Source organism: Ictalurus furcatus, chromosome 6, assembly GCF_023375685.1.
Source record: "Ictalurus furcatus strain D&B chromosome 6, Billie_1.0, whole genome shotgun sequence".
NCBI classification, from domain to species: domain Eukaryota; kingdom Metazoa; phylum Chordata; class Actinopteri; order Siluriformes; family Ictaluridae; genus Ictalurus; species Ictalurus furcatus.
In genome coordinates this window covers 4,106,883-4,127,005 of record NC_071260.1, presented here as the reverse complement: position 1 = coordinate 4,127,005, position 20,123 = coordinate 4,106,883, and the positions used below count along the sequence as shown (strand labels likewise).

The following is a 20,123-nucleotide window of genomic DNA, read 5'->3' as shown; positions in this document are numbered from 1 at the left end:
TAAGCATGAGCAGGAAACTCTACAGTCAAGTTACAAATAAGGGAAAAATTGGTGTAAATTACAGAAGAAAATGAAATATTTTACTGTGGATCTTAATGTGCTACATTAGCAGGTTACAAAATGTCCATGCAATACTAAATATGCTAAAACAGCCAAATGGTTCATTTTAATTGTGAGGTTAAGGGTATATAACTCATAGAAATCATATTTTAAAAGCACTTCCCTATAAAATAAGTTGAATGTGGTAACATAGGGTAACATATACCTTGGCATTCTCCTTTTCCTGGAAAATTCCAAGGGGTTGATTGACAGTAACAGACTGGTCAGTTCTCTTAACAGAGGTGGGTGGTGGCCAATCAGATGGCATGGCTATTTTAAAAGTCACATACCATATGTAGAGTAGGCCCATCAGTGATTGGCAGAGATTCAACAGATCCACCTTCGACCCCCCCTTCTTGCCTTTTTGTTGTTGGCCATAAACATATTAAGGACACCCAATATTCTAATGAGGTAGCTCCCTCACTGACAAGGCCCACTCCAACCTAATCTCTACTTGTTCTGGAGGCTCCAGAGCAGTGGCCTGTTTTCAGCAGGAAAGCGCAATGTGGATTTGCGGTTAAGGGATTATCAGTGTCTCTTGGGACTTGGAGGTGACTAACAATGTCTTCTCCTCAATCCAAAGCACGAGTGATAGGCCTCATACGGCCTCTCAAGGATGTTACAGTTACGGCTGGGGAGACTGCAACCTTTGACTGCGAACTGTCATATGAGGGCATATCTGTGGAGTGGTTCCTTGGGGGTACAAAGCTGGAACCAAGCGACAGGGTAAGTGTGAATCTAGATCCAGTTATATATTGTGCGTGTATGGATAATGGCTTAAATATTAGATACAAAAACTTGTTCTGAAGTAGCCCTCTAATACATTAATTGTGAATGTGGCCAATCTGTATGCTGCTTTCAAACATGGTGGCATGGTGAATTGATGCTACTACACACACACACACACACACACACACACACACACACACACACACACACACGCACACTTACTCTGTGTGGTAAATTTGTCTTGCCATGTTTATTTAGAATTTTAATTTGCATCTACTGCAATATTCACATTTTATACAATATAATACAGCATAATGCCACCTGCATGCTTTCTGCATATAAGGACCTGTGGGGATCAGGCTACACTTGACTACTTGATCTGGGTTTTGCGATAACACTTCAGGCTTTTCTGCCCTGCAAGCGTTCCTCTGGTTATTTTTAACTGCTTCAAAGCTACATGTTAATGGCAGGTGGCAAGAAGCCTATTTGGCAGTCGCAAATTAAAGTAAAACATTATTTTGTGAAGATATAAACTTGTTTAGTGAAACCTCTTTAGAGATTACATGTGCTTTGTATATTTCTCTGGCTAAAATCGGTGACTAATTTGATTAGTGATTTCATTTAGTTTAAATAAAGCATAATTGTTTGGTTATTTGTAATAGGCTGTAATAAGTTGGTATTGTACCGTGAAATCAGCCTATATTGTGATCGTGACTTAACTCTCTTTGGTGGCATGAGTAGTAATTATATGGACTGGATTATACAATTCTGTTAAATAATTACTGTAAAAGTTAATGTTAATTGAATACATTTGATTAAAAATAAGTTTATCAAACTGTGTTTATTGGTGTGTGTCTGAAATGTACTTTGAATATTTACACCAAGGTCAAATTGATTAATTACTGTTTAATTGATGGTTATTTTATGTTTAACTGTGATATGGCGGTTATAGTGGTTAATATGATGATATACAAGCTCCGTGTAAGTTGGTGTATATGTCTTGGCTCACAGGCTTTAGAGTTATCTCTAGCCTAAAAAACAGAGGTGTGAAACTGAAACCAGTTCCTGCTTCTCAGCTGTTGATGTCTATTGCAGGGGTGCAGTAAATAGCCCTCTCTAGGCCTGTGATAGAGCAAAAGGAAACTTAAATGATCAATTTGTTTGATTTGCACAGGTGGTGACCCGAGCTGAAGGCAGAACCCACACGCTGACCCTAAGAGATGTAAAACTGACTGAAGCGGGTGAGGTAAAACTCACTGCAAAGGATTTCCATACCCAGGCTAACCTCATTGTAAAAGGTAGGTTCCATTTTGCATATTATTCATGACAGCCTCTCTCATGGCCTGCAGCAATAGTTATATTCTGCATTATTGTGTGCAATACTGTGATATAAGAGATCTATGACTTATTGCAGTGGTTTTCACAGTAGTGGGCACCTGGGGGGCCTCACAAATTTGGTGTGAAAAATAAATAAATACATGATTTTCTCTTTCTCACTCTCAGACAACCCCGCACAGACACACAATCAATTCCTAATGTGATGTAAGATGTAATTATTAATTTAAAAAAAGGGGGATATATTCAGAAGTCTGTATTTTTAATGTGTTTTAAAGACATCTTGCAAAAGGGGGGCCTTGGTCAAATGTTAATGCCATTTGGGGGGCCTTGCCATGGAAAAGTTTGAGAACCCCTGACTTATTGGACACATGCAGTAAATGTAAAACTCAATGTTGTCAGTTTTTGAACAGAATAAAAACAGCTGTCATAAAGCTCTGAAAACACTTTTGTTCAGGTAACAATATCATAAATGTTAACAATTAGTATACTGTTTATGTTGATATCTGGATCACATATACATGGTCTTGGTAAATGATCAACATGCCAAAAATTTTTGTCAGTTCAATTTTGTCATGTTCAAACTGTTCCTTTAAAAGTGCCTTTGAAAGCTGAACACATATGGTCTTGGTAAATGATCAAAATGACATGTTTTCATCTGCAAAATTGTCCCACATGCTAATGCTTAAAAACTAAATCTGACTTTGAACGCCTTCGAATGCTGAAAGTTTTAGAACTAAATTTGTGCATGCATCTGTTCTACAGAGCCTCCAGTTGAGTTCACCAAGCCGCTCGAGGACCAGACTGTAGAGGAAGAAGCTACGGCTATACTAGAGTGTGAAGTCTCCAAAGAAAATGCAGAGGTCAGGTGGTTTAGAGGTGGCCAGGAAATTCGTAAAACTAAGAAGTATGAGATGGTTGCTGATGGCCGCAAGAGAAAGCTTATCATCCAAGACTGCACACTTGATGACTCAAAGACATATACCTGTGATGCCAAAGACTTTAAGACTTCTGCTTTTCTAAATGTTGAACGTAAGTGAATTGCAGTAAATGCTTAAAATTAAGACTTAACTTTTGAATTATTTTGGTGCCAATTGAGAATGATGTTATTTGCTTTAGCTCCACATGTTGAGTTCACTAAACCACTCCATGATGTTGAGGTAATGGAGAAAGAAACTGCCAAGTTTGAGTGTGAGGTTTCCAGAGAAAATGCCAAGGTATTTTGTTTCTGAATTTTTTTCCTCAATATAAATCTATAAATCTTTAATTTGTCTAGACAGCATATGAAAATGGTTACAATTAAGACAATTTGATTCCATTTGTATTTCTTTTAAAAGGTTCGCTGGTTCAAGGATGGTAATGAAATCAGAAAAGGCAAGAAATATGATATCATTTCCAAAGGTGTTCAACGCATTCTCATCATTAGCAAGGCGGTGTTTGATGATGAAGCTGAATATGAATGTGATGCAAGGACCTCCAAGACCTCTGGCTTACTTACTGTTGTTGGTCAGTTTTTGTTCCTCACTATGTTCAGTATCAGTATTTAACATCCAAATGCACATAAGCTTCTTTACATAAGCTTGGTCTCTCTTATTGCAGAGGAGGAGGCAAGATTCACAAAGAACCTGGCTAATGTTGAAGGCACTGAAACTGACAGTATTAAACTCATCTGTGAGGTCTCCAAGACCAGTGCAGAGGTTACATGGTATAAGGGTGACCAGGAATTGCCTGAGGGTGGTAGATACGAACATGTTGCTGATGGCAGAAAGAGAATCCTTATCATCCAGGCCCTTCATATGAATGATGCTGGAGAATACCACTGCAAATTGCCCAGCTCACAAACTACAGGAAACCTGAAAATCAACGGTTAGGGATTTGGCATTTATAGACTTTATATTATCTTTTTTAAAAATACTTTTGTGTAAGAAAAAAAATGACCAAAGACTACATTTTCTTTCTTTTAGAACTTGCTGCTGAGTTCATCTCCAGACCTCAAAGGCAGGAGGTGGTTGAAGGTGAAAAAGCTGAGTTTGTGTGCTCCGTGTCCAAAGACTCTTATGAAGTCAAATGGCTCAGTGGTGACAAAGAACTCCAAACAGATGACAAGTATGAAATTATTTCTGATGGCAATAGACGAGCCCTTGTAGTGAAGAAATGTGAGCTCAGTGATGAGGGCCCTTTTGTGGCTCTCATTGGTGCTACAAGAGCTTCTGCCGATTTGATCGTCCTTGGTGCGGATTCTGTATTCACTCCACATTAATTTAATTGCTGCGAATACTATGTACATTTTCAGCTTACTCTTGTTTTTCAATTCACTGCAGAGAAACTCAGAATTATTACACCCCTCAAGGACACAAAGGCAAGTGAAGGACAAGAGATTGTTCTCAACTGTGAGGTGAACACAGAAGAAGCCAAGGCCAAGTGGATGAAGAATGATGAAACAATATTTGATAGCAGCAAATATATAATAACCCAGAAATACAATGTGTACTCTATGAGAATTAAAGATGCTGAAAGGTCAGATGCAGCTACTTACACTATAACACTGACCAATCAACGCAATGAATGCGTCAAGAGTTCTGCCAAGATTACTGTACAGGGTTTGTTGCATACATTGATTATTTTCTCTCAATTTCAATAAAAACAAATCATAAAATAATAATGCATATTTTATATACGTATTATGTAGTTACTAATATTTCTGTCTACAGAGGAGGATCTGAAAATCATTGTTCCTCTGGAGGATGTCGAAACACAGGAGAAGAAGGCCATCAGCTTCTCATGCAAAGTAAACAGACTAAATGTGACATTGCAGTGGATGAAGGCAGGACAGGAGATTACTCTCAGCAAGCGCATTGTGTATCGCGTTGACAAAGACAAGCACACCTTGACCATTAAAGACTGTAGTCTGGCAGATGAAGGGGAGTACTCTGTCATTGCTGGTGCTGACAAGTCAACTGCTGAGTTGATTATCAGTGAAGCACCTACAGACTTTATTACCCAACTTCAGGACCAGACCATTACCGAATTCGAAGATGCTGAGTTTACCTGCCAACTCTCTAAAGAAAAGGCTGAAATCAAATGGTACAGAGATGGCAGAGAGATCAGAGAGGGTCCACGGTAATGAACTTCCTCTTCTGGTGTAAGCATTATGTTGTGCATGTTTTTCATTAAGGAAATAGCTAATGATTCTTGTCAATTGCTTATTCAGATATCAGTTTGAGCGTGACGGAAGGACGTGCACACTACGCATTAAGGAGTGCAGACCCGATGATGAATGTGAATATGCCTGTGGTGTAGATGACAAAAAATCAAGAGCTCGTCTTTTTGTTGAAGGTGCACTAAAATTTGCCGAATGTATTTTATTTAATTTACCTGCTATTAATGAATTAATATGTCTAATGCTATCCCGTTGTTGTTTTTAATCCAGAAACACCAGTGGAGATTGTCAGACCACCCATGGATATATTTGAGCCCCCTGGCTCTGATGTTGTGTATGAGGTCGAGCTCAACAAAGACAGAGTTGAAGTCAAATGGCTAAGGAACAATATGACTATTGTCCAGGGTGACAAATACCAAATGATGAGTGAAGGCAAGATTCACAGACTTCAAGTATGTGAGATTAGACCTCGTGACCAGGGAGAGTACAGAGTTATTGCTAAAGACAAGGATGCAAAAGCCAAGCTTGAGCTTGCAGGTAATTTCCATTACATTTGAATAAAATAAAGAATTCATAAATTAATATAAATTAAATGAATTGCATATAATTTTATTCAACACAATCTCTAAAGTTTCCCATTAATTAACCCCTTTACAGCTGTGCCAAAGATTAAGACAGTGGATCAGGACCTGGTGACAGATGCTGGAAAACCATTTGCCATGTCAGTTCCCTACAATGCCTACCCACATGCTGAGGCTGAATGGTTCTTTGACAACATTAGCCTGCCTAAAGAAAATCTTCATACCATGCCGGACAAAGCAGAGTACCGTTTGAAGGACCCTAAAAAGTCAGATGAGGGCCGTTACAAGATCATTATCAAGAACAAGCATGGACAGGGAGAGGCTTTTATTAATCTGAAAGTTATTGGTGAGTTTGTATTTGAGCTTTTTTCCACTTGAGATTTTCCCTATAAAATCATATTAATTAATTTATTCAAGTGATATAAACAGTTGCCTTAGCACATATGAGATGCCTAAACTTTGTTTATTGTTACAATAATTGGCACATTACAAAAAAAAAAAGCAAAATCAGTACAATCTGCAAACATGGACTCAACAATCCTAATTTATCTGTAATCAAGAGATTTAGGCTTAACTAAATAACACACTCTCTCTACAGATGTTCCTGGCCCTGTGAAGAACCTGCATGTGGTTGATACTGCTGATGGAGAGGTTAGCATTGCATGGGATGAGCCTGAGAGTGATGGTGGCAGCAAGATCTTAGCCTATGTGGTGGAGAGACGTGATGTCAAGCGCAAAACCTGGACTCTGGCGACTGACCGTGCTGATACCACAGAGTACACTGTCACTGGGCTACAGAAAGACTCCAAGTACTTTTTCCGTGTTTGCGCACGCAATAGAGTTGGAACTGGGCCAAATGTTGAAACAGATGAAGCAGTGCAAGCTAAGAATAAGTTTGGTAAGCCAAAATTTGTTGTTTTATTTTAGGCCAATGTCTTAATTGTGAGTGCAAAAATGACAGAGATTTACCTTCATATATATATATATATATATATATATATATATACACACTTTTCAATTACCTGTATTCCAGATGTTCCTGATGCACCACAAAATGTCAATGTTGGAAATGTAAACAAGTTTGGTGCCACAGTCTCCTGGGAACCACCTCTGTTTGACGGTGGATCTGAAATCACATCTTACATCATTGAACTCCGTGACAGAACATCTGTAAAATGGTCTCCAGTCATGGTGACTAAACCACAAGATCGTTCAGCTATAATCAATGATGTTATTGAAAACAAGGAATACATCTTCCGTGTAAGGGCAGAGAACAAGGCTGGTCCTGGCAAGCCAAGTGCTGCCACTAACCCAGTTAAAATCATGGACCCAATAGGTTAGCAGTACATTCTTTCCCAAAAATCTCTCAATCAATCAAGGAGTATTTCGAGAACTCTTTTATAATTTTGTATTTGTTGCACTTTTTCAGAGAGACCAAGCCCACCCCTGAATCTCACACACTCTGAACAGACCAAGGATGCCTGTCTGTTGACATGGGAGACTCCTCTTAGAAACGGAGGCAGTATGATCACTGGCTACATTATTGAGCGATGTGAGGAAGATTCTGACAAGTGGCTCAGATGTAATGCCAGGCTTTGCCAGGACCTCTCATACAGGGTAAATTTCTGAATTCCCAAAGTTTTTGTTTGATTGTCTTGTTATATTGATTTAAATTATTAAAAAAAAAAATGTTTCCCAGATGTCTGGTCTTAAATTTGGAAAGAAATATAAGTACAGAGTCATTGCTGAGAATGCAGCTGGTCAGTCTGACCCATCTAATATTGTTGGACCTGTGCTGGCAGATGACCCACACTGTAAGTACTGAACTGTTTCGCAGATCTTTTGTATTTTTTACAGTCACATATTATATATGCTGATGTTTATTCTTATTAATTTAGTTGCACCTACAATGGACTTGAGTGCCTTTAAGGATGGCCTGGAGGTCATTGTACCTCAGCCTCTTACTATTCGTGTTCCCATCACTGGATACCCGACACCCACTGCTAAGTGGACCTTTGGTGACAAGGAGCTCACTGCTGGTGATCGAGTGTCCATGGTCACAAAGAGCACGTTTACAGAGTTAGTCATTACTCCAAGTGTGCGGCCTGATAAAGGCACATATTCTCTGACACTGGAGAATGATGTAAGCAGTGTGTCTGGAGAGATTGACGTCAACGTAATTGGTATGTTCAATACATTGTCTTAGTGTCATCACTTTGGGTTTTTTTTAGCAAGTATACAATTGACTGTTTACCTCTATTGTTTCAGCATGTCCAAGTGCACCCAAGGACTTCAAGGTTGCAGAGGTAACCAGAAAACATGTGCATCTTATGTGGGAAGCACCAGACCATGATGGAGGCAGTCCACTGACTGGCTACCAGATTGAGAAGCGTGATGTGTCCAGAAAGACATGGGTCAAGGTATTTAACTCGCACCACATGCACAAACTTTTAAGTTGTCCTATGATGAATTACACTTTTCAACTGTACCAATTATATATATATATATATATATATATATATATATATATATATATATATATATATGTATATATATATATATATATATATATATTTTTTTTTTTTAATTTACACTTTAGGTCATTAGTGGTGTGCAAGATCAAGAATACACTATCACAGATGTGATTGAGGGCAAGGACTACCTGTTTAGAGTTATTGCCTGCAACAAGTGTGGCCCTGGAGAGCCTGCATACATTGACGAACCTGTAAATGTGTCTTCACCAGCCAGTAAGTGATCATGAGAAAAGTACAGTAGTCAAATAGACTTGCAGGAAGTACAACAAAATAAATTCGTACTTTTTTACACAGCTGTTCCAGATCCACCAGAGAATCTTAAATGGAGAGACAAGTCATCCAGCAAAATATTCCTTTCTTGGGAACCTCCGAAATGGGATGGTGGTGCTCCAATAAAAGGCTACACTGTTGACAAATGCCAACGTGGCACTGACAAGTGGGAGCCATGTGGAGACGCACTACCTGAGCTCAAGTAAGTGAACAAAAAAATAGGTAAACACTTTGTTATTAGACATCTTGTTTTGATAACCTGACACAAAACATATTAATTCCAATCATTTTTATTCTGCCCTAGGCTTGAGGTTACTGGTCTAATAGAGGGACAGTGGTATGCGTATCGTGTGAGGGCCTTGAACAGATTGGGCTCAGGTAGACCTTGTAAGGCAACTGATGAGATCCTGGCTGTTGATCCTAAAGGTACGATAAAAGAACAGCTTTTCTTTTTTCATCATCTCTGTGTATTATATTTATGTGTAAGATCACCAGTGTCTTTACCTTTCCTTACCACTTGCTACAGAGCCTCCAGAAATTCACTTGGATGCAAAACTTCTGGCAGGCTTAACTGCAAAAGCTGGCACAAAGATTGAACTTCCCGCTGACATCACAGGCAAACCAGAACCTAAAGTCAAATGGACCAAGGCTGACCTTATCCTTAAGGAAGACGACAGAATATCTATTGATACCAAGCCTGGTCACTCCACAGTGTCAATTGCAAAGACAAAAAGGGATGACTCAGCAACATACATTGTTGAAGCAGTTAACAGCAGTGGCCGTGCAACTGCAACTGTCGACGTCAACATTCTAGGTACTGTAATTATTCTATATAATATAAGAGCTAATAATTTTCTAAAGCAGGGGATCATAACACTGCCCTTTGAAAAATCTACTCTTTGAAACAATTTAGATCCAGTTCTAATGAGTAAGGGTGTCTTCTAAAAGAAGCTGTTTCTTCTAAAAGAAAAAGAATCTGTCATGAATACAATATACTCATTTACCTTTATATAGATAAACCTGGCCCTCCAGCTGCCTTCGATATCTCTGAAATCACCAGTGAATCCTGTTTACTGGCCTGGAATCCACCCAGAGATGATGGTGGCTCAAAGGTGACAAATTACATTGTTGAAAGAAGGGCTACAGACAGTGAAATCTGGTACAAGCTGTCTTCTACGGTGAAGCAGACCAACTACAAATCCACCAAGCTTGTGACTTTCAAAGAATATATCTTTAGAGTCTATGCTGAGAATCAATTTGGCATTGGTCCACCAGCTGAACATGCTCCGATTGTTGCCAGATATCCCTTTGGTATGTTAAATTAATCTTTACAGGAAATAAAAAATATAATTGCCTGCCACCCCAAATATATTATACTGAATATATGTTACTAATATTTGAACTAGACCCACCTGGACCTCCATACAAACTGGAGGCATCAGATATTGTTAAGGATGCTGTAACTCTGACCTGGTATGAGCCTGATGAAGATGGAGGAAGTCCCATCACTGGCTACTGGGTTGAGAGATTTGAGCCAGATGCTGATAAGTGGATAAGATGCAATAAAATACCAGTCGGAGACACTAACTTTAGGTGAGAATTTAGAATACACAAAATTGAGACATAACAGGTTTGAAATCAAATAATTAGCTAATAGGAAAATGTACAGCTTTCATATTTATACTTTTTTTTTTTTGGTGAATTTAGGGTAAAAGGATTGCCCACAAGGAAAAAGTACAAGTTCCGTGTCTTGGCCGAAAATCTTGCTGGACCAGGCAAACCAAGCAAAGAGACTGATCAAATCATGATCAAGGATCCTATCGGTAAAATACAGCATTTTATGGTTGATCTCTTTTCAACTCTTTGCACTACAAAGACATATACTGTATACTATACACACACTATATGGCCACAGTTTGTGGACACTTGACCATCACACCCATATCTGGGCCTTCCCTAAACCGTTGTTACAAAGTTGGAAGCACGCAATTGTATAGGATATCTTTGTATGCTGTAGCATTACAACTTCCCTTTATTGGAATTAAGGGAAGCAAACATGTTCCAGCTTTACAGTGCCCCTGTGCACAAAGCAAGGTCCCTGAAGACATGGACTGCTAAGGTTAAAGTGGAAGAATTCAAATGGCCTGCATAAAGCCCTAACCTCAACCCCAGTGAACACCTTTGGGATGAACTGGAACGCTGACTGTGCCCCAGATCTTCTCTATAATAGTCTTGTGGCTAAATGGGCACTAATCCCCACAAACATTATTCAAAATCTTCTGAAAATCATTCCCTGAACAGTGGAGGTTATTATAACAGTAAAGGAAGGACACTATATCTGGAATAAGATGTTTAAAAAGCACATATTGGTGTGATGGTCAGGTGATCAAACTTTTGGCCATTTGGTGTATATATGTGGGAAAAGGAGGCTGAAACCTGAATGCTGTTTTTTTTGTTGTTGTTTTTTTTTAGATCCACCATGGCCTCCTGGCAAGCCAACTGTTAAGGATGTTGCAAAGACATCTGCTTTCCTGCAATGGACAAAGCCTGAGCATGATGGTGGTGCTAAGATTGAGTCCTACATTATTGAGCTTCTCAAAAGTGGAACTGATGAGTGGGTTCGTGTGGCAGATGGTATACCTTCTGTTGAATATTTTCTGAAGGGATTAATGGAGAAGCAGGAATACTCCTTCCGTGTCAGAGCGGTCAATGCAGCAGGAGAGAGTGAACCTAGTGAACCTAGCAATCCTGTTCTTTGCAAGGAGAGACTCAGTAAGTTTGTTTTAATGAATTTTTTGTTTGTTTAATAATATGTTTGTAATCTTTGAATTACACTTCAATACTATGATACTTTTCACCCTTTTATTTGTATTAGCTATAATTTTATTGTTTGATTTCTTTGGCTATAACAAGGTGCTCTATGTGACTATTCAAACAAACAAATTAATATTATCATTACTACTACTACTACAAATAATAATAATAATAATAATAATAATACACATTCATTCCTTGTTTCTTTTCAGTTTCTAGTACCAGTTTCTAACCCCTTTTTCTTTCTTATCAGATCCTCCATCACCACCAAGATGGCTAGAGGTGGTTAGTATCTCCCGTAACAATGCCGAACTAAAGTGGACAGCCCCAGAGAGAGATGGTGGTTCTCCAATTACCAATTATATTGTGGAAAAGAGAGATGTGAGACGCAAAGGCTGGCAGGCTGTGGATACCACAGTGAAGGAGCTGAAATATACTGTCACGCCACTGACTGATGGCTCTCTCTATGTATTCCGTGTGGCAGCTGAGAATGCTGTTGGACCTAGTGAATACTGTGAACTTGTAGACTCAGTTCTGGCAAAAGACACATTCAGTAAGCCCAAAAGCCTTGGCAATCTTTATTTTATATTCTTCAAAGGAAACCTGATGGTTATGATGTCTACTGATATTATTTAATCATTCAACTCTTCTAGCTACTCCTGGACCTCCTTATGCTCTGACTGTCACTGACGTGTCAAAGACACATGTTGATCTTAAATGGGAGGCACCTAAGAATGATGGTGGCAGACCTATCTTACGGTATGCAAATACTAGAAAATGCCTTGAGTCGATTTGTGTTGATCATGGTGCCCCTACAGTGCCACTAAATTCTGTATATATTAAAACTTTTAGGTATGTCATTGAGAAGAAAGAGAAACTTGGAACTCGCTGGGTAAAATCTGGAAAGACATCAGGTCCTGACTGCAAGTACAGGGTCACTGATGTCATTGAAGGCACTGAGGTACAGTTCCAGGTCCTTGCTGAGAATGAGGCTGGGGTTGGTCACCCAAGTGAACCTACAGACATTGTGGTAATTGAAGACCCAACAGGTATGTTGAGGATATTCTATAAAATTTCTGTGGAATTTCCAATAAGTGAATTAAATATACCAGTTCAAAATACATGCAATTTTTGGATCAAAAGTATATTCTACATTTTTCCAGGTCCACCATCTCCTCCTCAGGACCTCCATGTCACAGAGGCAGCCAGGGACCATGTCTCTATTGCATGGAAAGCTCCAGAAAGAAATGGAGGAAGTCCAGTCACTGGATACCACATTGAGCTCTGTGAGGCTGGAACAGAAAAGTGGATGAGAATTAACTCTCGTCCAGTTAAAGAGCTGAAATACAGGGCTGGGGAGGAAGAAGGCATTGTTCCTGAGAAGAAGTACATTTTCAGAGTCCGTGCTGTCAATTCCATTGGTGCTAGCGAGCCATCTGACATCTCTGAGAGTGTATATGCTAAAGACTCTGACTGTAAGCTGAATGCTTTTCATGTTGTTTTTTTTTTATTATTAATTATTCATTATTGTCACTAATGTAATAGCTTAATTTGACCCTACTGAATGGAGAGTTAATTGACTGGTTTCTAACAATCCTTGTAGGCAAACCTACTATTGACTTCCAGACCAAAGACCTAATTGTTGTGGAGGGTGAGAAGATGCATCTCCCAATTCCATTTAAGGCTGTTCCATCACCTAGGATCACATGGCACAAAGATGGCAAGGAGATGAAAGCTGATGAGAGACTTTCATTTAGATCAGATTACATTTCCTGCCATCTGGAAATACCAAGCTGCCTGCATGCTGATGCTGGCCAATACAAAGTTACCCTGGAGAACAGCCTTGGAGCAATTAGTGGGACAATTAATGTTAAAGTTATTGGTATGATTATGCACTCACACATAAGCACTACTTTACATGTTATACTGCATACATTTTTCATTATGCACCATATTTATAATATTTATTTTATCACTAGGACTTCCTGGGCCATGCAAGGAAATTGTTGCTAGTGATATCACCAAGAACTCCTGCAAAGTGACATGGGAACCTCCAGACTATGATGGTGGCAGTCCTATCCTGCACTATGTCCTGCAGCGCAGAGAAGCAGGCAGGAGAACGTATGTCAATGTCATGTCTGGTGAGAATAAACTGAGCTGGCCTGTCAAGGACCTCATCCAAAATGGAGAGTACTATTTCCGTGTTGGAGCAGTGAATAAAATTGGTGGTGGCGAGTTTATTGAACTTCGCAATCCTGTAATTGCTGAGGATCAGAAGCGTGAGTAATTTCATTGAAGAATTTCATTTTATTTAATGATCAATATGGCACCATTATTGCTTACCTCCTTCTTTGTATATGTGTGTGTGTGTGTGTGTATGTATGTGTAATATATATATATACAGATCCACCTGATCCACCTGTTGATGTTGAGACTCACAACCCTACTTCTGAATCTGTGACCCTTACTTGGAAGCCACCCATGTATGATGGTGGATGCAAGATCATGGGTTACATTTTAGAGATGATGATGAAAGGTGAAGAAAAATTTAAGAGATGCAATGACTTCCTTGTGCCAGTATTGTCGTACACAGTTAAGGGCTTGAGGCCAGGAAAACAGTATCAGTTCCGTGTACGTGCAGAGAATGCAGCAGGCATTAGTGAGCCTTCTCGTAACACTCCTATGGTCAAAGCCAGTGATGCAGTTGGTATGTATAAGAAATTATCTAATTGTTTTATACAAACAATAATTTGTCACCTATATTTTCATTATAACAGTTTGTTTAATTATTCTAAATTTTAGATCGTCCCAAAGTGTTCCTCAGTGGCAGTTTGCAATCAGGATTAAGTGTCAGGAAAGGTGAGGAGATCCAACTAACTGCCTACATTTCTGGTTTTCCTTACCCGGAAATAACATGGATGAGGAACAATTCAACCATCAGGCCTGAGGCACTGAAGAAGAGGCCAGAAAAGCCTATTAGAAAGAAGAAGGAAAAGAAGACAGAGGAAGAAAAAATAGAAGCAGACAAGGAGAAAATGGAGGAGAAGACAAAGGAAGAGCTGGACAAGAAGGAGGAAGAGAAGACTGAGAAACTAAAGGAGGCAGAGGAACCAGAAGAGCCAGAGGAGGAATACCACCCATCTCTGAATGAGCGTCTTACCATTGATAACTCAAGGAAGGGTGAATCCTCCATTCTTGTGAAAGATGTTATCAGAGGCGATCATGGTGTTTTCACCATCAAGGTGGAGAATGATCATGGGGTTGCTTCTGCCACCTGTGAAGTTATTGTTCTTGGTAAATTAAATTTATGTGATTTCTATATAGTTTTACACTGAATTATATTGGATAATTTTAATTTTATAATTAATAAGTTTAATTGTACTGGGATACAGACTCATGGGTTTTATTTATATATTCCAGATACTCCTGGACCTCCAGTCAACTTCAGATTTGAGGAGGTCAGGAAGGATTCTGTCCTCTGCAAGTGGGAACCTCCTCTAGATGATGGTGGCAGTGAGGTCCTAAATTATGTATTGGAGAAGAAAGACAACTCCAAGGCTGAGACTGGATGGGTCACTGTGACATCAACTCTCAGAGGTTGCAAGTACCCAGTGACAAAACTGATTGAAGGAAAGGAGTATCTTTTCAGAGTTACTGCTGAGAACAGATTTGGTCCTGGAAAACCATGCATATCCAAACCTGTCATTGCCAAGAATCCATTTGGTAGTCAACATTTTCACTACATTTTCTGTAATTCTTGATGCCTACTATTTTAAAGTTGTAAGTTGATATTTGACATTTTCCATATTTCAGATCCCCCAGAGGCACCTGAGAAACCTGAAATTACAGATATTACAGCTAACAGCATGGTTGTTACTTGGAATGAACCCAATGACAATGGGAGCCCCATCCAAGGATACTGGGTGGAAAAACGAGAAATAAACAGCACACACTGGGCACGAGTTAATCGCAACATCATTGATGCACTAGAAGTAAAAGTAGAAGGTCTTTTGGAAGGATTGACATACATTTTCAGGGTCTGTGCAGAAAATGTAGCTGGATGTGGAAGGTTCAGTCCACCATCTGATCCAAAAACAGCCCAGGCTCCTATCTGTAAGTTGATTACATCACATCGCTCTAATACATATTAAAAGTATTGTCTTTAAATCATAGTTAATTTAACTGTTTGTTATTTAAAGCTAAATTCATTGGGGGTTTTTTTCAGTGCCACCGGGTCCACCAATTCCACGTGTTGTTGACACCACAGACCATTCAATAACAGTTGAATGGGATCCTCCAGTAGACAATGGTGGTGCAGACATTTTTGGTTACCATGTTGACAAGCTAATTGCTGGCACTAAGGACTGGTCACGAGCCACAGAGAGACCATGGAAGAACCACACATTTACTGTCTATGGTGTCAGAGAAGGAGCTAAGTACATTGTCCGTGTGGTGGCCATCAACTGTGCTGGTGAAGGTGCTCCTGGTTTGACAGATGCTGTCATTGTGAGGAATCCAGCAGGTATAAAATCATAAACCAATGTTTAAAATGAAAAACATTTGAGACATTATGAGGTGAGAGTTTAAGGCTGGGTTTATGACTGTGTTGTTAACTTACCCAAACAGAGATGCCTGTAATTGAACTTGATATCTCTGTGAAGAATGGTCTTGTTGTAAGAGCTGGAGAGGTGCTGAAGATCCCTGCACATGTAAAAGGTAAACCAAAACCATCACTTACATGGACAAAGGATGATGCGGCTCCTGACAAAGAGCGTGTGGAAATAGAAGAAGTAGGACAGGACAGCACTGTTATCATCAAGACCTCAAAAAGAAGTGACACTGGCAAATACCAGATCACAGCAGCAAACCCAAGTGGTATCAAGTCTGCATGGACCAGGGTTGAAGTTGTGGGTGAGAACTGTTGTTATATTCTTTTGAACTCTTAACTACCCAATTCTCCACTGTTTATTGTATATTGGTTTGTAATGATACCATACATAACAAAGCCTTATTCTTAAAATTGTCTATTCAGATGTTCCTGGGCCTGTTCTTGACCTCAAGCCTGTAGTAGTAACCAGAAAGTTAATGATTCTGAACTGGTCTGATCCTGACGATGATGGTGGCAGTGATTTGACTGGCTTCATTATTGAAAGAAGAGAACCAAAGATGGTCACATGGAGACAGCCCATTGAAACACCCGCATCTAAATGTGAAATTGTGGGTATTATTGAAGGACAGGAGTACATCTTCCGAGTCGTGGCCAAGAACAAATATGGCTGTGGACCACCAGTTGATCTTGGACCTATTCTTGCAGCTGATCCACAAGGTAATGTGACTTTTATACAGACCAAAATGTAGCCGTTTAAACAAGACAACTACAATAATGCTTTTATTTACGATCAGGTCCACCAACCTCTCCAGAGAAGTTCCACTACACAGAAAGAACTAAGTCATCCGTTACCCTTACTTGGAGGCCACCTCGCAATGATGGTGGTAGTCCAATTATTGGCTACATCATTGAAAAGAGACGTCAAGATCAGCCTGCTTTCCAGCCTGTCTCCAAAGACTTGTGCACTGCTCTGACACTGACTGTTGAAAATCTGGATGAGCTGCACATGTATGAGTTCCGTGCAAAGGCTGTTAATAGCATTGGTGAAAGTGATCCTTCTATACTCTTGACTGTTGTGATTCAGGATGATGAAGGTTTGTCTGGTTGTGGATTGTCTACTCTTCCAAAACAAGACATTTTACCTACTCTTTGTGATGTACTTTACTGTATTCTGTGTCTTAATTTTATTTAATTTTTTACAGTTTCTCCAACTTTGCACATGATGAAGCACTTCAAAGGTGATTTGATTAGGGTGAGGAAGAATGAGCCAGTTGAGATTCCTGCTGAAATCACAGGTATCCCAATGCCAAAGGTTGAATGGTTGAAAGATGATGTTATTATTGAAAAGCCCACTGAGAGAGTCCTGTTTGAGACCAAATTGATTGACAGAGTCACAGAACACACCAAACTCACTATCCCAGCTATTTCAAGGCTGGAAAAGGGAACATACACTGTGACTGCCTCAAATCGCCTTGGGACAGCCAGCCATTCCATCACAGTGGAGGTGCTGGGTAAGTTTAGACAGAAACATCCCTTTAATGTTTTCATTTAAAGTGTGCGGTTGAATAATGGTTATTAATTGTTTTATTAGATCGTCCAACACCTCCAAGAAATGTTGCAGTTTCAAATATCCGAGCTGAGTCTTGCCAGCTGACCTGGGATGCACCACTGGATACTGGTGGGAGTGAGCTCACCAACTACATTGTTGAGAAGAAAGACCTTAATGTTGAGGATGTTGAGAAAGCGGAATGGGTTCAGGTTAATAACACCATCATAGAGAAAAAATATGGGGTAAGCAAATTAAGAATTTGAGATTTGAAAAATTGTCGTTAATTACCTGAGATATTGTCATAAATGAATCAGAGTAACTATTAAATTAAGCCCATTACTTTATATCCTGTAGGCATGGGACCTTGTACGTGGTGGAAACTATATGTTCAGAGTTAAAGCTGAGAATAAGTATGGAATAAGTGATGGCTGTGAAACAGAGGAAGTGCACATAAAGGATCCATTTGCCCTACCTGGTCCCCCAGAAAAAGTTGCTGTAGCAGAACATTCTAAAACCAATATGCTAGTAACATGGGAACCGCCGATGGATTCTGGTGGATCTACGATCACTGGTTATTGGCTGGAGAAGCGTCAAAAAGGCACCACCCACTGGGCTAAAGTAAATAAGACCTTGGTGTCAAAACGTGGCATGAAAGGCTGGGAATTTCAGGTCACACGTCTCATTGAGGGACTTGAGTATGAATTCCGAGTGATGGCTTGCAATGCTGCAGGAGTTGGTCCCCCAAGTGCTGTTTCTGAATCAGCCTTTGCTACTGATCCTCTCAGTAAGCTGAATTCCAAAATAAATTAGTGTAACACATATTTCTTTATACATGCTTATTTATGTACTGTATGGTTCTGTTTATGTATGTAACGTATGTATGTTCTTTGTGTGTTTGTGCACTCTAGCTCCACCTGGCATGCCAGCAGCTCCTGTAATTGCTGACAAAACCAAGCGTAGTGTCACTCTGTCATGGACGCCACCAGCCAAAGATGGTGGCAGCCCAATCAAAGGTTACATAATTGAGATCCAGCATGAGGGCACATCTGATTGGGCAAGGGTGAATGATGCAGACAATCTGCATCCTACTACTGAATTTACCATTCCCAATCTCCAGGAACTCAAGAAATACAGATTTAGAATTGTTGCAGTAAATGATATTGGCGAGTCTGAGCCAAGTCCTAGAACCACAGAGGTTCTCTTGGAGGACATTCACAGTAAGTTTCCATATAAAACTGGTTTCAGAGTGAATTCAAATGTTTCATTTCACTTTCTAACATGGTGGAATTTTTAACTACACAGCTGAGCCGAAGCTATTTATGGACATCAGTGCTGATGAATTACTATCTATCCGTGCTGGAAATCCAATCAAAATCCCGGTAACTGTTACTGGACGTCCTGTTCCCAAGGTAACTTGGGAATTTGATGGCAAAGCAAAGACAGAAAAGAAAGATCGTCTTCATACCCTGCCAGCTGATTCACAGGTATCACAACTGATTGTTTGCAAATTGTTTTGCACCTTTACTGGAATTGTTTTTACAATTTAACTAGGGTTTTATGGCAGTCATGACGGAGTTCTTAAAGCTCTGGCTACTCTTTAGAAGGCTGAGAGTTCAAAATGTGCACTGCTAAGCTATACCTACTTGGTCCTTAACCCTCTCTACTTCTGGGACACTGCATTATGGCTGACCCTGTGATCTGACCCTATCTCCCTTGCTTGTGTTTTACACATATGTATAAATATAATGATAATAAAGGTTTTCTTTTTTTCTCTTTCTCTATTGTGATTAGGTGGAATCTACTGAAACTACCTCTGTTGTAACAATTCCTGTGAGCTTGAGAGCTCACTCTGGCAGATATACCGTCACAGCAAAGAACAAAACTGGACAGAAACATATTAATATCAGAGTCATTGTGCTTGGTGCGTTTGTTCTTTTTATCAAATCCTGAAAATGCCAACATTTTATTTGCATAAGGCAAGTTCATTTCTAAAATGTATGTGATTATTTATTTATTTATTTATTTATTTTACAGATGTTCCTGGAGCACCCAAGGATCTCAAAGTTACTGACACTACCAGATCTACAATGCGGCTTATCTGGAAACTCCCAGATACTGATGGTGGAGAGAGGATTAAGAGCTACTTTATTGAAAAGAAGGCTGTCAGTGGAAAGGCCTGGACAACAGTAAATGCAGCCTGTGCCAATATGGCCTTTGTGGTGCCTGGCCTTCTTGAGGGCCAGGAATACCTGTTTCGAGTTCGTGCTGAGAATCGTCTTGGAATGGGACCATTCACTGAGACCACAGAGCCAGCGAGGGCAAGGGATCCCATTTGTAAGTTAGAAATAAGAAAAATTCATATGGTCTCCCTGAATAAAAATATACTAAAAAGTATTCTAGATTTACCATTGTAACATTGTACCTTCTGGGTTGTTTTTTTTAG

The 20,123-nt window shown here is 39.6% G+C and overlaps 1 protein-coding gene across 1 annotated transcript in view; it reads left to right on the top strand.

The window, feature by feature from the left end:
• The window catches only part of ttn.2 (titin, tandem duplicate 2), a 177,049-nt gene that overhangs the window by 91,217 nt on the left and 65,709 nt on the right, over window positions 1–20,123 (top strand). Inside the window, exons 115-161 of the mRNA XM_053626263.1 lie at window positions 683–825; window positions 2,003–2,126; window positions 2,929–3,195; window positions 3,283–3,380; window positions 3,501–3,669; window positions 3,763–4,029; window positions 4,128–4,394; window positions 4,485–4,763; window positions 4,875–5,283; window positions 5,375–5,499; window positions 5,594–5,860; window positions 5,981–6,250; window positions 6,503–6,802; window positions 6,938–7,240; window positions 7,334–7,521; window positions 7,604–7,718; window positions 7,803–8,087; window positions 8,173–8,324; window positions 8,504–8,651; window positions 8,733–8,910; window positions 9,013–9,134; window positions 9,235–9,522; window positions 9,723–10,019; window positions 10,115–10,301; window positions 10,416–10,531; window positions 11,181–11,480; window positions 11,776–12,075; window positions 12,176–12,281; window positions 12,375–12,571; window positions 12,686–12,997; window positions 13,126–13,404; window positions 13,502–13,801; window positions 13,927–14,229; window positions 14,325–14,816; window positions 14,943–15,245; window positions 15,336–15,635; window positions 15,748–16,044; window positions 16,149–16,433; window positions 16,555–16,848; window positions 16,926–17,225; window positions 17,334–17,642; window positions 17,723–17,922; window positions 18,035–18,464; window positions 18,589–18,897; window positions 18,983–19,164; window positions 19,472–19,601; window positions 19,715–20,014. Of these exons, the coding sequence (XP_053482238.1) occupies window positions 683–825; window positions 2,003–2,126; window positions 2,929–3,195; window positions 3,283–3,380; window positions 3,501–3,669; window positions 3,763–4,029; window positions 4,128–4,394; window positions 4,485–4,763; window positions 4,875–5,283; window positions 5,375–5,499; window positions 5,594–5,860; window positions 5,981–6,250; window positions 6,503–6,802; window positions 6,938–7,240; window positions 7,334–7,521; window positions 7,604–7,718; window positions 7,803–8,087; window positions 8,173–8,324; window positions 8,504–8,651; window positions 8,733–8,910; window positions 9,013–9,134; window positions 9,235–9,522; window positions 9,723–10,019; window positions 10,115–10,301; window positions 10,416–10,531; window positions 11,181–11,480; window positions 11,776–12,075; window positions 12,176–12,281; window positions 12,375–12,571; window positions 12,686–12,997; window positions 13,126–13,404; window positions 13,502–13,801; window positions 13,927–14,229; window positions 14,325–14,816; window positions 14,943–15,245; window positions 15,336–15,635; window positions 15,748–16,044; window positions 16,149–16,433; window positions 16,555–16,848; window positions 16,926–17,225; window positions 17,334–17,642; window positions 17,723–17,922; window positions 18,035–18,464; window positions 18,589–18,897; window positions 18,983–19,164; window positions 19,472–19,601; window positions 19,715–20,014 (11,592 nt within the window). The remainder of the gene's footprint in view (window positions 1–682; window positions 826–2,002; window positions 2,127–2,928; window positions 3,196–3,282; window positions 3,381–3,500; window positions 3,670–3,762; window positions 4,030–4,127; window positions 4,395–4,484; window positions 4,764–4,874; window positions 5,284–5,374; window positions 5,500–5,593; window positions 5,861–5,980; window positions 6,251–6,502; window positions 6,803–6,937; window positions 7,241–7,333; window positions 7,522–7,603; window positions 7,719–7,802; window positions 8,088–8,172; window positions 8,325–8,503; window positions 8,652–8,732; window positions 8,911–9,012; window positions 9,135–9,234; window positions 9,523–9,722; window positions 10,020–10,114; window positions 10,302–10,415; window positions 10,532–11,180; window positions 11,481–11,775; window positions 12,076–12,175; window positions 12,282–12,374; window positions 12,572–12,685; window positions 12,998–13,125; window positions 13,405–13,501; window positions 13,802–13,926; window positions 14,230–14,324; window positions 14,817–14,942; window positions 15,246–15,335; window positions 15,636–15,747; window positions 16,045–16,148; window positions 16,434–16,554; window positions 16,849–16,925; window positions 17,226–17,333; window positions 17,643–17,722; window positions 17,923–18,034; window positions 18,465–18,588; window positions 18,898–18,982; window positions 19,165–19,471; window positions 19,602–19,714; window positions 20,015–20,123) is intronic.